The 17,945-nt window shown below is 40.0% G+C and overlaps 1 protein-coding gene across 1 annotated transcript in view; it reads right to left on the bottom strand.

The window, feature by feature from the left end:
- The window catches only part of LOC135714984 (uncharacterized), a 101,996-nt gene that overhangs the window by 14,039 nt on the left and 70,012 nt on the right, over window positions 1–17,945 (bottom strand). Inside the window, exon 4 of the mRNA XM_065238388.1 lies at window positions 16,122–16,612. Within this exon, the coding sequence (XP_065094460.1) occupies window positions 16,122–16,612 (491 nt within the window). The remainder of the gene's footprint in view (window positions 1–16,121; window positions 16,613–17,945) is intronic.

Raw genomic sequence — 17,945 nt, 5'->3', positions numbered from 1 at the left:
CGTCTAGCATGTATTGCTATAACGGGTGCGATGCGCAGCACCCCATCAAAAGCGTTAGATACAATTCTCAATCTACTACCCTTGCATGAATACGTGCAACTAGAAGCGGAAAAAAGTGATCTAAGGCTCAAAAGGTCTAAAAAAGTCATGCCTGGTGACCTGGTTGATCACCTAAGCATTTTACAATACTTCCAAAGAGGACCAGTGATGAGTATGAATGGAGACTGGATGAAACCAGAGGACAATTATGACACTCCCTTCAACGTATGTGAAATGTTGCGTTCGGATTGGGAAGTCGGTGAAAATATAGATGTGCAAATATCTGTATTTTTTCTGAAAGTCATGTACATCAAAGATTGTCTGGGAATGTATTTTCTTGTTGCGACAGCTGTGCAAACAGAACTCAGTAAACTTATATTGGGTTCTTGGACACTGTGGCATTGAAGGGAATAAAAGGGAAGACGATCTCGCAAAATTAGGATCCAATTCACCGTTAATTGGCCCAGAACCTGTTACCAACCATTTCACGGTTACAATCGTGCTCTTATTACTGGGGCACTTAGCATTGAAAAATTGTATATATTGTAAATAATTAAAATTGTTAGTAAATGTCTAGGTATAAAAGATTTGTCTGTATATACTCCACGTTATGTGTTTGAGAGATGAATGTTTTATGTCTAGTAGCCCTAGGTTGGTATTTTGCGGTTTTGTATATATTTTGCATTAGTTAATTAGTTTTGTTACTATTTTTGTTTATAGTTTGTAGTAAAATCGAATTAAAATATAGGATTAGGGAATTTAGCGTTTGCTATAAAATTTAAATTTAAATTTTAAATGTCCGCAATACCAACCTATGAAAATAAAATTGTTTTTTGCTGTCAACCCGTAATCGAAGAGGAGACACCGAGATGCCACGTATGCAGCATTGTGTATGGGCTTCTATTATTGATAGCAATCCCCGAAAACCTATATAAGGATTCTGGGGACAAAAGCACGGTCTCTTATATAGTGTGTTTGCCCGGAGGAGTGACGTCGCGGCTTGTCACAAATTACACGTGACTGCGTTTCGAAAAGTTATTTCCAATTTAGATCCTAAGGTCAGTGATCGACTGGTGTCACCACACGCTCGCCAAGGGCTGATCAATCCGTCGAGTGAGGTAATAGTGTGGTATTTACTTTTATTCGGTCCACGGTTTGGAACAAATTCGTACTGGTACGACGCGAGTGCATGGACGGTCAGTGATTGGCACAGTAAAGCGCCATTGTGACATTAGGGAACCGTTGGACATTAGTGAAGACCGTTCCAAATACGTTATAAACCTCACTCGACTTACCGTTAGACACTCGCGGTAGTTTGTATGCGCACCTGGTACCACTCCCCGGGCCAAAGTGAACTGAAACGCTGCTGGCCTCCGTTACAAATAGGCCAATTTGCCACCGCATCTGGAATCCTCCCGTCGTGAAGAAGCCCTGCACAGCTGCGTTCGTCGATGGACACCCTACCGATGACTGCCACGTGAGCCCATTCATCAATGTCGACCAACGAGTGCATCACGGCCGCAACGTTAGCTCACCGGTGAAATGCAGTGAAATAAAATGCGCAAGTACTAAAACCCTAGACTAAAACCCCTTTTTGCTTTTCTCACTGCACTCTGAATTGAAAAATTGAAAATTCTTTGATTGTTTTGTATTCCTATTGTTCTTATTGTTCAAATAATCCACTTTGTTGTCTCATCCAGTAATCAGAGGGAAAAGGTAAGTTGAAGTTTTTCCAGGCGACTCCATTGTAACGACCCTTAACCACAACTATCATCAAAAGAGGCGCATGTTACGCCCACCCCAGACGGTTGCCGTGGCTTGACCAGCAACTAGGGGCTTAGAAAGAGTCCATCTAACCCTGAGGAAGTTAAAGATAGTTTCAAACCATACTGAAGAATATCAAACTGTACGGTAAAAATGGAACTCGAACGCTGGGAAGAACAAGGGGTGATGGCCAACTGGATGGACGTCACGAAGTGCAACCAGTCGAAAAGATTTATAACTCCAAATGTAACACATACCAAAAAGCTCTTGGAGCTCAATAAACGGGCTCTTAGTATATACACTGGCCTAGTAACTGGGCATTATCCGAGTAGATATAATTTGAAGAACATTGGTCGGGTTCAGAGCGATATCTGCCGTTTCTGTAGCATAGAACGTGAAACCTCGGAATATCTGCTCTGCAGTTGCGGTGCATGACACAGGCGTAGATCTAAATTTCTTCGTAGTGTTATCTTACAACCTAGTGGAATTTGGTCTGCTAATCCTGGAAAGGTAGTTGGTTTCATATACCATATCATACCTGACTGGGAAAGGACGTGTCCAGGCAATTACCTGTCCACTCATTAAAAGGCTTGTATGATACGAACAGTAAACAGGGGTACCACAAAAGTTAAAATAATGCCGTTGGTTCCCGGTTCATGAGTTAATGTGTCGATTAATAGGGTCCAGGTGTGGGAGCTGTCTTCCTGGCGTCAGTAGCATTGGTTTTCAGCATGGAAAACAAGATCGACGGAAAAAAAAATCAAGGAAAAAAGTGATTATGCCGCAACTGGTTGGAAGCTAGGTCTGGCGAAGACGTAATGATTTCTGAACTGCAAAAATCGAACCAGTTTTTTCTGTTATTTTGAGAAGGAAACACATAAGACGTATTGAAATCTGAGTGAAATGTCAAACGTTATTTTTTTTTTCGGAAATAGCTTCATGATTATGAGACAAATGCGTATTGTCTGGGATTTTCATTATTTCGTACTTATCAATTATCTGATCAAACCAAACAAAATTATCAACTGGGAAAATCTTACATCATCATAGAATCGCATGATTTCAAACGATATGAAATGAATGAATTGATCAGATTAGATGGAATATTATGGCATTCAGGCACATCGATTTTTGGATTATCAGATAAGTTTTTGGTTTTATTTCTTTGCCTCCTCAATCAGTTAAATTTTCAATTTGTGTTTGTTTTGCGCATTGTGTTTGTGTGAATTTGAAACTTATAGAGCGTTTTGCGATTCCACTAGTACGGTAAAATTAATGTTTTATCAGAAAACGATATGGATAACCAGATGGACTCAGAAATCTGATGATATAATCCCTGGTTCGTCGTCTCAGTCTGGCAATGGACAGGCTAAGAAAAATCCTCGATCGTGAGTCTATCCAAATGACTCGACTTGCCAATGACCAACAACAACAACAACACTTTAGTCTGTTATTTGAAATTAGCATCTTCAACTATGTAAAAACTTTACTACACGCAGAAGTAATACAAAACATATAGTCAACAACAACAACAACAACAACAACAACAACAACAACAACAACGACAACAACAACGACAACAACAACAACAACAACAACAACAACAACAACAACAACAACAACAACAACAACAACAACAACAACAACAACAACAACAACAACAACAACAACAACAACAACAACAACAACAACAACAACAACAACAACAACAACAACAACAACAACAACAACAACAACAACAACAACAACAACAACAACAACAACAACAACATTTCAAGATGGAGAATTTTAAGCTCCTGCCACTATCCAGGCTTGCAATTGCTCATTACAGCTTAAATGCTATTTTTCCTAATTATAAAACAATGAGATACTAAAATGATAATTTTTATTTGTAAGATGCAAGAAGAGGTGGTAAAGTTTATGAATGACATATAAAATTTGTCAATTTTGCTTTCAGAAGGTCACAACTAGCGATTTTATGATCGCTGATTGCTCGCTCATCGCGTTGCTCATCGTTACAGCTAATCGTTATAATAATTTATTATACAAATAATGCTCATGCTCATAGTTTGTCATCCAAGTGTATCCGCGGCATTAGAATATCAATATAATTCCTCTCAATGCCTTTGCGCAAATGTCATTGACAACGTAAAGGGACCACTGATATTCAAAGTACTGTCTCGTTTTTGTTTCTTATATACGCAAGCTAACCGAGTACCGATCTTTAGAAAACTCACCAGTAAAATTAAAACAATGCAATGGTTGAACAAAAAAAAGTTGATTTTTTAAGATAATAGTAAGATTTTCAACTTTTCCCTAGTAACATTCATATGGATAGCAATGTCAAAGCCATACCGCTTGATATCCTTCTTACTAAGAATATAAGTTTCGGGAGTGAAATTTAGTGCTAGACCAATATCTAACGTCAATTGACATTGTTAACAGCACGCAGCATTACTCCCTGGAGGAAAACATCAAGGAGAGATTTTTATTTTTAATATTTTAAATTTTTCGGCTGATACGATCTAGCACACTACTTCACCTCAAATACAGCTAGGAACAGAAATGTTGGTGTACTTCCAAAATTTCAATCGTATGAAAATTCGGCTAAGATTAAAGATTGGGATGAAAGTGTTAGGAATGAAGAAGTTTTTGGTAATAGTTACAATGTTTTAGAGATTTCTTTTTTTTTTCTCCTTCGGTTTGTTTTCCGTCGATCGTGTTTTCCGTGCTGAGCACCAATGCTACCGACGCCAGGGAGGCAGCTCCCACACCTGGACCCTACCTTTCGACCGGGGACCAACGGCTTTACTTCCCTTCCGAAGGAAGGCGTGATCAGAGATGTTATGCCTCAGAACATCCCGGCGGCGCCGACTGGGATTGAACCCAGGCCTGCTGGGGTGAGAGGTAATCACGCTTACCACTACACCACCGGCGCTGCTGAATGTTTTAGAGATGACCGAAATTTTCTAAATGTTTGAAAAGAAGTCAGGAGGGGGTGTTGCAATTGCTATTTCGGTAAAATTTAATTCAGACCTTATCACTACTACAAAATTTTAAGAACTCGAACACATGTATGGGTGAAAAACATGTGGCTGGAGAAACATGCGCATATGAAAAGTTTTTTGTTCATATTGCTGACGAGCCGGCGCCGGTGGTGTAGTGGTAAGCGTGACTGCTTTCTAACACCCCGATGGGTCTGGGTTCAATCCCAGCCGAGGTCGGTGGGATTTTTCTGAGGCGTAAAAATCTCTGGTCACGTCTTCCTTCGGAAGAGAAGTAAAGCCGTTGGTCCCGGCCCATGTGTGTTGAATGAGTGCGATATCCTACGCAGGTGTGGAAGCTGCCTTCCTACACATTCGATTGCCGTCAATGGATGGCAATCGATGTCCGTCGGTGATTGGCACTAGATTGCGGAACAGAGACCGACGTTAAAATAATGGAAAAAATATTGCTGACGAAACTACGTCCGAGCTTTCCTCAGAAATAAAAGTTTACATATACGGAGACTTTAATCAGCGTAGTATTGACTATTCGAGCCACTGAAAATGAGAGCATCTTATTAGCAGTCGTTGGGGAAAATGAAACATTGCAGTTTATTTTTGACAAAATTGCAAGTTTAGGAATCAATGAAATCAATCATGTAAAAGCTCTTTATACTGACTTCAGTAAAGCATTTGACCGAATCGACATACCATTATTACTCTTTAAATTGCAAAAAAATAGGAATGGAATCTAGACTTCTGAATTGGCTCCAAGCATACTTAACGTTAAGCTAAGCGTTTCACAAAGCAATGGAATTTTCTTTATTTGTTCACGCAAAATAAAGACCCGACGAGTGCGAGTATAAAGAGAAAAGTAGAAACATTTGCGATCGACTAAATCTAGCCTTTGATATTGCATTTGAGGAGTACAATTCAAAAACCGAACTTGAAACATAATCATGCCCAAAACATTATATTAACTACGTTAAAACTAACGAGGGGAGAAATCAAATAATGTTCAAGTCACATCAAAAGTACCCCAGGGGTCTTATTAAGGCCCTGTGTTGTTTATATTTTTTGCCAACGACATTTCCTTCATTCTTAAAAATATAAGACTTCTTATTTATGCCGATCACCTAAAGCTCTTTTAAGAAATAAGAAACAAAGAAAGCATCGAGATATTCCAGAAGGAAATACACATTTTCTATGTTTGGTGTAACAAAAACCCTTTAAAATTTAACGTACAAAAATGTAATTCAATAGGGGAAAAGTTGACTTCGGCAATACCTTAACCTATTATCGTCAGGGGGTAAACAACGTCCTTGAGAGCTCAAGTTTGTCATGTGGATACATTGTGTTTCAGAGCAATTTGAGTGCCCAAGGACTTTTTTTACCCCCCCCCCCCCCCCCCCGATAATAGGTTAAGGTATTGCCGAAGGCAACTTTTTCCCCTAGCTGGTGTGTAGGAAATGAAACACACCATACATCAATCGCTCTAGTAAATCAAGTAGAAAAGTTTGAAAGAATTAGGGATTTAGGAGTTATCTTAGATTCAAAACTATCATTCATTGACGATTATAGAGCAATAAACATGCTCTTCTTTAAAGCTTTTATTTTTCAAGGCTCATTTGCCGTAGCTTTGCGGAGCCGATATTCATCGTTTGGGAAACAAAATTACTTAAAACTAACGTTAGTAAAGCGGGGGCCGATTATTCGAGGCTATATCGAGGTTAGGGGTAACAAATTGTAACAAACGGGTGGTAGGGTAGGGATTGAGAACACAAGGTTTTTTAGAGCAATGTGCTCTTGATCTAGAACTAAGCGACATACTGGAGAAAAAGACAAACATGGGGGTACACCGATGGAGACCTAGCAACTTGAGAGAACACAAGATGACACTAACTACTAAATCCTCAGATCGATCCGTTTTAAAACACATAAATTAAATTAAAATATTCGAGATCTCGGCTCGCCAAGATGTCTCTAATGGACCGCAAAGGTTGTTTTCCTCGGGACCTGAGGGATGCGGATAACTCGGATCTAGCAACACAATGTAGGGTGCATGACCAAAGCACGTGGTTGATATCGTGATAGCCACTACCACAAGCGCACAAATTGCTGCCTGCGAGCCCGATTCGGAAGAAATGCGAGTCTAACGAGTAGTGATTAGACATGAGCCTTGACATGCCACGTATAAAGTCACGGCTCATGTCCAATCCTTTGAACCATGGCTTGTTCGATACCTGTGGGAGAATAGAATGTAACCATCTTCCCAGATCACTCTCATTCCATTTTTGTTGCCAGTTGGTGAGGACGTACTGACGGGTAATTGAAAAAAATTCCGCAAAGGCGATTTGTCGATCAAAAATATCGACTTCCATAGCGCTCACCTTAGCTAGCGAGTCCGCTTTCTCATTACCCGAAATTGAGCAATGAGATGGGACCCAAACTAATGTGATAGTATAGGAGCAGTTAGATAAAGTACTCAATTTAGCTCGGATTTCGGTCAAGAAATACGAGGAGTGCTTCATCGGCCTCATTGATCGAATAGCCTCCAACGAGCTAAGGCTATCAATAATATAAAATAGTGATCAGATGGTAGTTTGTTTCACATACGCAATATGTTTTCCCCACGTGCTTTTGAAATCGAACCTAAATACTTGAAAGATATACTTTGAGTGATTGTTCTACCCTTTAGTTGAAACTGTAACTGTGCAGGATGATGCTTCCTAGAAAAAACAACCAACTCAGTTTTCTCCGAAGAGAATTCGATACCTAGCTTCAAAGCCCAAGTAGACAAATTGTCTAAGGTATCTTGCAATGGTCCTTGCAGGTCCGGTGCACTTAGCCCAGTGACGGAAACAACGCCATCATCTGCAAGCTGCCTTAGCGAGCAATTTTCATCAAGACAACCATCAATGTCTTTTACATAATTATTTGAAAGAAGGGCGCTTTAACATGAGCCCTGGGGGAGACCCATGTAACTAATTCGTGAAGTTGTCGAGTTTCCATGAGAGAAGCTCATATATTTCTCAGACAACAAGTTGCTCAAATAGTTGTTCATAATTGGTGAAAGCCCACTATCGTGGAGTTTATCCGAAAGGACATCGATACAAACAGAATCAAAAGCCCCCTTAATGTCCAAGAAAACTGAACCCATTTGCTGTTTTTGCGCATAGGCCAGTTGAATTTCAGTTGAAAGCAACGCAAGACAGTCGCTCGTTCCTTTGCCTCTCCGAAATCCAAATTGCGTATCTGAAAGTAAACCATTCGACTCGACCCATTTGCCTAGACGAAAAAGAATCATTTTCACCAACAATTTCCGTATACAGGACAGCATCGCGATGGGATGGTACGAGTTATAATCTGACGCGGGTTTACCAGGTTTTTGAATGGCGATAACTCTTACTTGCCTCCAGTCATCCGAAACAATGTTGTGCTCCAGAAATTGATTGAATAAGTTCAACAAGCGTCTCTTCACGACGTCTGGGAGATTTTTAAGCAAGTTGAACTTGATTCTATCCATTCCTGGAGCTGAATTGTTACATGAAAGGAGAGCAAGTGAGAATTCCACCATCGAAAACGAGGAATCTATTTCGTTATTACCCGACGGACGATCACGAACGTTGGTTTGAACCGACACCGAATCCGGGCAAACTTTCCGCGCTAAGCTGAATATCCAACTGTCCGAGTACTCCTTGTCTTCGTTAATCGGTGATGACGCGTTTCGCATTCTACCGCCGACATTCCAGAGTGTTCTCATGGAAGTCTCTCGCGACAAGCCATCGACGAACCGACGCCAGTAACCGCGTTTTTTGGCTTTAATCAAGCCTTTAAACGTTTTCTCGAGGTCGGTGTACCACTCGAAATCCTCGACCTTACCGTGTTTGCGGAAGCGTTTAAACGCGGCGGACTTCTCACTGTTCGTGTCGGTGCAATCCATATCCCACCACGGAGTGGGAGGTCGCTTGCGAACGGAAACACCCGGAAAACGTTTCGTTTGTGCTCGTCCAGTGGAGGAAGTGTTTCAACCAATTGACTGACATCAAGAACCGCGGTCGTGAATTTTCGCCAGTCAATGTTTTTTGTAAGATCGTACGCGATGTCAACCGAGCGAGTAGAAGATGAACCATTGGTAATAGAAATTTTGATTGGCAAATGGTCAATACCGTAGGGATCTTGAATTACTTTCCACGAGCAATCCAACGATAGTGAACTCGAACAAAGTGAGAGGTCTAGTCTGGTTGGGCTACTCGTGTTGCTTCCCCGGTGTTCAGAATTGTCATTTTGAAGAAGTCGCACATGTCATGTTGAGCGGTTGTCGTCGTACAGTTCCCCCCAGCCTGTACCGTGAGAGTTAAAATCTCCCAAGATCAACCGTGGCTCCGGCATAGCCGTGCAGATATCCGCGAAACTTTGATGAGGGATCGCGGTTCTCGGTGGAAGATATACTGAGGCAATACTGAGGCATTTACCTCGAATGTTAACCTGACATGCAACAACTTCAATGCCTGTCACCGAAGGCAGATCGATTCTGTAGAAGGAATGGAGCTTGTTGATCCCCAGAAGCACCCCTCCATACGAATCTGCACGGTCAAGGCGAATAATGTTGAAATCGTGGAAAGCAAGATCGTTGTCTGAAGAGAGCCATGTTTCACAAAGGGCAAATGCATCAGAAAGTGAGTTGTTAACTAAAAATTTGAATGTGTCAAGTTTTGGCATAAGACTTCTACAATTCCACTGAAGAACAGAGATCATATCCCCGACCTCATTTGGAGAATTATCCATCAAAGGATATGATCGATGCAAGGAAGGACCACCTAGAAGCTAGTTGCTTCAAAAGAGTTTTCACCATTGGCAGCACTAAATTAATAATGCTCCTCGTTGAGTCAGAGATATTGAATATACTGAAGAAGCTATCCACAATACCAGAAAACGTGAACATGGAGGCATGTTCTTGCTGATTATTCAGCTGATTTTCTGGCCGAAAAACTGGGACATCAGTTTGACAGTCAGACATGATCCTGGAAGTGACGGAAAGTTCTTGTCATAATTACAAGGTTTAAACCCCGGTGGAATGGGTTTCGGTGCATTTCCGTTACCTCTTGATTTTTCCAAGGTGGAAGGGTGGTCCGTACGAGTGGCCTTACGAGGCTTTTCGGTGTTGTGTTTTTTGCTCGTTTTCTCGTATTGCCTTTAAAGACAAACGGACTACCCTCACCACCTCTGAGTCAGAGTCTAGATCATCAACTGGCAAAATGGAGAACGTGTTAATGCTTTTTGGTGTGGTCTGAGAAGATGGAGCGGTATTCTTCAAGAGTTCTGCTATTGTTCTCTTGGAGCGAGCTTGCAGAGACCGCTTAATTTTGTCTCCCTGCTGTTTATACCTCGGGCAGTCAGTCAGGGTATGCAGGCTCTCCTTGCAGTACACGCATTTTGGAGGAGCACCGCAAGAGCCCTCTTGATGTTGCTCGCCACACTGATCGCAGCGTGGTTTGTTCGAGCAGTAGTCCGATGTGTGACCAAGTTGTTTACATTTAGAGCAGTTCATTACCCGAGGTACAAACAGACGTACAGGCAGCCAAACCTTGCCTATAGCGACGTAGTGAGGTAACGCTGAACCCGAAAAGGTCACACGAAACGAGTTCGACATGGAATACGATTTTTTTTAGCCTAAGATTGATACTGACTGCATTTGAAGGCAGTCCAATGTCTTCACTTTCGGCAGAGCCGAGGGGGGCGACACATCTAAATCTCAATGTTCGATGCTCAAAAAATCTCACACTAGCGAATCATTCTTCGAAAAATCTTCTTGCATTTTTCGCATCTACTTGCATCGCGCATCATCTTTTTGCAGGAAATCTTCAGAATCATCATCAATCGTCTTTTTATCTACTCAGCGTGTGAGCACATAGCCACAGCAAAACACAATCTTTCCAAAGCAGTCACGCTTACCACTACACCACCGGCGCCGGAAAGTGTCTAGTCTATTCCAGTTGTCTGTTGAAGCTAATGCACGGCATCGGCGAGGAGGTCACTGATCAAGTGACGATGCACGATAATAATCATTGTCATGCATCGGTTCAACTTTTAGAGTAATAGAAGTCAAAGGCTATTAGACGAAATCAATCAAAGTTCATAATATACCAAACACCAACATCAATTTCTGCGCAACAATCAAAATATTGTTATGGCAACAAGGCGTTCGAAAGCCAAATTGAAACAATACTTCTATCCCTTAGTTAAGCTGGGTTTAGACAGGGCAAGTCAATTGATCAAGTCAGTTGAATTCAACTGACTTGAACGCGAATTGAACGTGTAAACCATGCCATTCACCTGCCATTGCATAAGGATGATTCATTATATATAACATTTACCAAACATTAACATTTAAATACATGTACAAAAGGAAAGGGAGGGTCCACCAGGGCACCCGTTTGAAGTGATTTGGACGGGGAGAGTGGGAATGCCAACTCCTTGTTGATAACATTTCATGGATAAAAGGCGGCTCTTCTCCCACTAATTGGGGCATCTGCCTGTTTGGGGGCTCGTCTTTTTGACCAATTATAGAAGGAGATTCTTTATTGTCCCGTAGATGCGTATAGGCGTCTTTGCCTATCGATCCACCCAACCCGTTTTTGGCCATTAATACAGCGACGTCTTGAAGACAATCAGAGGTTATTAAGCATGATCAAGACAAACAGATAAGAGAGTCCACTGCTATCGAACTTAGTTTCCGTGTTACAATGGGTGGTAAAACACCATCATGCAACATCGATATTGTGTAGAAGTAACCTATCATATCTGCAAAATTTCCGTCTGTTGTGTTATTGCATCCGTATTTTTGTGCATTCTAGCATATTTGCGACTACGAAACATGGCGAACATGGCATTTTCACGCAAAGATTTACATTTGGTTACGGGATTTTTTGGGCTACCCAATAAGGTAAAAACCGCCATGTTTCACGCATCCAGTAACGTCTGCTTGTGGGATTTATCAATAGAAGTAAAGACTTACAGAAGCTGCTTAGACGAGAATTGCGATTGCGATGTTGAAGAATATTTTTTTGATGTTTTCTCTTGGGAGAGTTTGTAAGATTTATTGATGTGGTAGTATTTCCCTGGGTTTCCTTTTCCACGATATTAATTTCATTGACATTTAATCAATAGGCGTCATTCCAAAGACATTCTGCAGAGAACTCCTTCGCAATTTTGGAAAGTATTCTTAAGGACTTCCGTTGAGAATTTCAAATTAGTTTTGAAAAGTATTTAATAAGCTTTGAGAGGAGAAAATCAGGTGAAGTTTTTCGAATATTCCAAGTGTATTATGAATAAATGGTAATTATAAGGAGAATTTCATTTGGAATGTAACGAAAAGCCCACGAATAATTCAAAGGAAATCTAAGCAAGGTACTCTGAAGACAATTCATATTACAATTCCTAGGGTCACAATTTGAGGAAACTTCAAAGCTGCAAAGTTTAGATAAGAGAATTGTGGTAATAAATCCTAGAAAATCTGAATATAAAAACAGTCCCAATGGAACTCTAAAGACAACATTTTTTTTGTAGAACATACCGCGGTGAGATTGATAAGAGAATGCTGAATTCTGTCTCTTAGAATTGTGTGAGGGATGCAAAGAGAATTCCTAGGAAATTTTGAAAGTTAACCTGTGAATATGTGCAACGAAAGTGTTAAGGTACATAAAATATAGTTTAAAGTTTACCCTTAACAGTTTTATTTTTCTAAAGAATTACCTAAACAATTTTATTGCATGGAAGTTTAGAGGTTGAACGAATGTTTATGATTTTGGGACTTGATTATTGTATTTTAAACATTCTGGTACTGAGAGTTTTAAGGACTTAAACCTGAATTTTGTTGCGATACGCTGAGCATAGATAAAAATAATTTAAAGGTAGCAGTTAGAAGAAGAAATATGAGGTATTCTGCCTGAAACAATCAAAAAAACATTCACAACTCACAACATTATTTGAAGTACGAGATATCTAAAAGCTATTTGAGAATACTAAGTTTAAAAAAATCCATACATTTGAATTAAAAAAATTAAGGAATCTGAAACTTTTGAAAAATGTGTTTAATATCAGAATCAGGGGGCGACCCCAGCGTAGTGGTAGCATCTATACCTCTCATGCCAAAGTCACGAGTTCAAATCGCACCCCCGAACAAGTCACGAATAACCCAAGAGCGTTAAAGTGTCTAAAATAAAAAAAAATAAGGAATTAGAATTAGAAGTTGATAAAATCTGTGTCCTGGAATTAGCTTAAGTTTATAATTCTGGATATATCGCCCCTTCTATTAAGAATCCTGGTTAATTTTTTCTTTGGTTTTTTTTTTGTCAGTATTAGCTCAGCCGATAAAGGCGCAGCTATAAATCAAGACCATGATGGAGGCGGTTGGGTTTCGATTTTCGGTCCAGTCTACGAATGTTTCGAGTTGAAAAATGTGTCGACTTTCCTGGGCATAGAGTATGATTGTACTTGCCACAGCCGAAATTCCCTGATTGGGCTGGGCCACCACCTCGGCCCAACTATCGAATTCAGTTCGTTAGTTGGGTAAACTGACAGAAGGCACAAATTGGTTAGGGGATATGCGCATCCTTTGTTGTGGTTCAGAAGATTTAACAAAAACCACTTGGGATTGAAGTAGGATAAACGCTTCTATAGTTGTATGGAGTCTCCATACACAACTATTGGAACCTAACGCTTCAACGTACCGCAACGATAGGAGCGTTTACTCTAAGTTGCTTGAATATGAGTGGAAAAAGTAAAACACTTATGTGCTTAATGTATGTTTTTGTTTTCTTCTACACGAGAACAAATCCAATCTCCGAATTCAGAAAAAATATTCATGATTTCATGAATTTGTGTTTTTTTTTCATGTTTTCATGTTATGAAAATACACCATGAGCTACTTTTATGTAACGCAACCAGGCCTGCTTCCACTCAATTGCTATAAAAAAAATGATTTTCAGTATTTTGGAATCATTAGTCATTAGATGTTGAGAGCTGGCCGAATGTCCCAGTGGGGACGTAATAAAACCAAAGAAGAGAATCTGCTACGCCACGTAAATTCCAATAACCGACACCAGCGAGGCGACTCCACTTGGACCCTATATATCCCCATGATGAGTCGGAACCAACGTCTTCTTCCTTCCTAAAGAAGATATGACCAGAGAATATCTCAACAACAATGGCGGCCACTGAGGTGCGATAGCAATCCACTCACTCAACCACCGGCGCTGTCTAAACTTTAAACCTTTTTTTCAATCTGGATAGATAGGGACATCATTTATTAAAAATCTAAGGGCACAGTAAACCCTTACTACGCCTATTGTGGACTATTTTCCTGAAGATTTTAGAACATGTTTGGATGTGGCGAATGGGCTCAGGATACTCTATATGACTGCAAAACCGTAGTTTTATAAATGATTGCGCACAACATGATCATGATCATGATCAAAAAACAGGCACAAACCATCACGTATAATGTGTCTATTCATTATACGTGATGGTTTGTGTCTGTTTTTTTACTGAAAATTTGAAAAGTTACTCCTAAATAGTAATCCGGAGCCACAATAGTGCGTCAGTGTCAGCGTTGACGATGGGGTTCATTCGTCAAATGAAATCAGTTACATCAGTGTTGGAAAAATATCAAAAAATCAAATCTCACCAACGCCCAAGATCACGCTTGATTTTCGTGGACAAAATCAACAAGCAAACAACTGCGGTTGATTTTGCAAGCTGTGATCGCAGCTCGGAATATCAAGCTAACAAAACTCACCAGCTGCAAATCTCAGCAAACTGTGGTGAGATTGAGTTTCATAATTTGTGCTTTACACCCGAATGCAACCGAAACTTCCATAATTGCTGGCAGCAGTCGCTTCGTGTCTGCCATTGGTGAAGAGTAAAAAGAGATAGCATACTATACTTTCTCTTTCTAAGTAAATGATGTGCAACGGAATCATTTTTGTTTTTTTTTTTCCTTTGGTTTGTTTTTTCCGTCGATCTTGTTTTCCGTGCTGAGCACCAATGCTACCGACGTGCCAGGAAGGCAGCTCCCACACCTGGACCCTACCTATCGGCCCATCAACTCATGAACCGGGGACCAACGGCTTTACTTCCCATCCGAAGGAAGGCGTGATCAGAGATGTTATGCCTCAGAACATCCCGGCGGCGCCGACTGGGATTGAACCCAGGCCTGTTGGGGTGAGAGGTAATCACGCTTACCACTACACCACCGGCGCCGTTAGAATCATTTTTGTGTCGAGTCAACTCTCAGCTTGATTTTTGCACGTTGTGAATAGTCTCGCAATATCAAAGGAGCTTGTAAAATCAATATCAAGCATGATATTTTGTTCCAATATCACGCGTGATATTGCGTGCACATGAGAGCGGAAAAATATCAATTGATTTCTGATTTTGCCAACACTGGGTGTAACACATCTCAAGTTGCTATTCCACAAACATCTCCCCTTCACATCGACGTTGCGTTAGTCTTTCAATTTTGATAGCATTCAAATTTGACGCTGACGCTAACGATGACGCAGCATTCTGACTCCAGCTTTAAGACTTCTCTGACGTTTGTGAATTGCAAAAGTATTAGTGCAGAACTTTGGGTAAATTCAAAGGTTTTCTTGCACTAATACTTATAATTTACCCCGAGTTCTGCACTAATACTTGTGCATTTCACAAACGTCAGAGAAGTCTATTGCAGATTTGGAAAGTGCATTAAATTTCTTATAAGAATTGATCAACAGTTTCTAATTTAGCAGCGCCGGTGGTGTAATGTAAGCGTGATTACCTCTCATCCCAGCAGGCCTGGGTTCAATCTCAGTCGGCGCCGCCGGGATGTGCTGAGGCATAACATCTTTGATCACGCCTTCCTTCGGAAGGGAAGTAAAGCCATTGGTCCCCAGTTCATGAGTTGATGGGTCGAGGGTCCAGGTGTGGGAGCTGCCTCCCTGGTGATGCTCAGCACGGAAAACAAATTTAGGAAAAAAATAATAAAAAACATTTTCTGATTTGAGTAGCTCAAAGCGTTTTGGTGAATAGTTGTTGAGTAGTGTAGTTGAGAAGTGCAAAACGTTGTAACGTCACGCACAGTTGCATAGTTGCTAACCAAATAATTTTAAGCAACTCAAATCATAAACTTTTAGATAATTCTTTTTTCTTAATTAATTTATCACACTTTCCAAATCTGCAATAATAGTGCAGTGGAATTTATTTATTTATTTATTATAAATATATATAAAAATCGGATAATTGGAGAAGCTAACAGTTTATATTATTCTATCCAAATAATAATAAATAACTTACCCTTTTCGCCTGAATTCCGGCTTGGTTTGCATAGAAAACATTCCGCCATAGTATGATTGTAAACTCCACGCAGCTAGTTCATCGTTAGTTTTACTGAACACTCCGAAGCCTGGCAGCTGATTCATTAATTTCTCAAATAGCTCTATGCTTTCAATGTCCCTCGCAGGATATAAATCGTGAATGTCTTTCACGTCTCTAATTCGCAGGGACTGGATAGCAGCTTCATTCATTGACATTGGTTCCAACTCTAGATCCAATTCAGATGGGTTGTCCTGAACGTAGATATCCCCATAGATGCGGCCAACTAGTTGTCCATTAACTTTTGTGCGAAAGATGTTATCCATTTTGTTCATTATACCAACGTGTGTGAAGTTCATATAAATAGGTTCAGTCCAGTTAAAGAGAATGTCCTCACGTTCTATCATGCACATTTTATCAAGCTGATCTGGCGGACAAAATATACCAACACTTTCATAGATTTTATTATATGGCTACGAAAAAAAACATTTTTATTAGCATTCGGAACTACAGAATACCTAATAGTAATAGTAGCGATTGGTTTGGAATATTGCTATCACATATATCACAACCAAAGCGCAATCAACGTTTAAATTGTGAATCCACAATTATGCCTAGGTTGTCGCACTTGTTCCACTACATGATTTTTAATTGTGATGGAATAATATGATATTATGATAATATTTTATTTTGTTGTGTATTATGATAAAATTTTATTTTGTGTGTATAAGCAACAAGAAAAGATTGTGAAGTTTGTGTGACACATAACACCTGCCAATTTCGCTACATGAGAGTCACAATAAGAGATTTTGTCATTCATCTCACCCACTCTTCGCTCTTCACTCTTCGCTTATTGTGTCTCTCACAAAGCTAAATTTTCAGGTTTTATGTGTCAAACACAAACTTTACAATCTTTTCTTGTTACTTGCACATACAAAATATCATTATAATATATTATTATTCCATAATTTGATGAAACATTTTTTTAGAGTTGGTTGGAAATGCTATCTAACATGAAGCTTTTTAATGTGATAATTTATTGGTCTTAGAATTAGATAATTTCGTTACATTACGGTAGTATGAAAATTGAATAGAAGTTGAAAATGAGCGAAGGGCCATAAATGCGACAGTACAAGCACACTTTTTTGCGAGTGTACCCCATTAGGCATAAATACGTTAGGCATACGGACGTTAGGCATACGGACGTTAGGCATACGGACGTTAGGCATACGGACGTTAGGCATACGGACGTTAGGCATACGGACGTTAGGCATACGGACGTTAGGCATACGGACGTTAGGCATACGGACGTTAGGCATACGGACGTTAGGCATACGGACGTTAGGCATACGGACGTTAGGCATACGGACGTTAGGCATACGGACGTTAGGCATACGGACGTTAGGCATACGGACGTTAGGCATACGGATTATAGGCATACGGACGTTAGGCATAAAGTCATTAGGCATAATGAAAGTTAGGCATAATATACGTTAGGCATAGAATACCTTACTGCTGTGCAACTCTAGAAACCTGTTTCGAGCATGGTAAACAATGCTTAAATTAGGCTAAGCGTTGAATAAAAAATGATACAAGTTAACTATGATAGTTTATTCAATAAGCACAGTTTGGAATCCATTATTTATCATATCATAAGTGACGTAGCTACATATTTACTTAGATCCAAGATTAGTAGCGATAGTGGTTAAGTAATCTGGCAATGAAAACTCACCATAGTTTTGAACTATATCTTGAAATCAATCGCATCTAGAAATTAAAAAATTACACATTTGTTGTAATATATTC

The sequence above is a fragment of the Ochlerotatus camptorhynchus genome, unplaced genomic scaffold (genome assembly GCF_037179485.1).
Source record: "Ochlerotatus camptorhynchus isolate MF236.1 unplaced genomic scaffold, CSIRO-AGI_Acam_v1.1 ptg000771l, whole genome shotgun sequence".
NCBI classification, from domain to species: domain Eukaryota; kingdom Metazoa; phylum Arthropoda; class Insecta; order Diptera; family Culicidae; genus Ochlerotatus; species Ochlerotatus camptorhynchus.
Note: the sequence above shows the minus strand (reverse complement) of the source record. Positions and strands in the feature narration are given on the sequence as shown.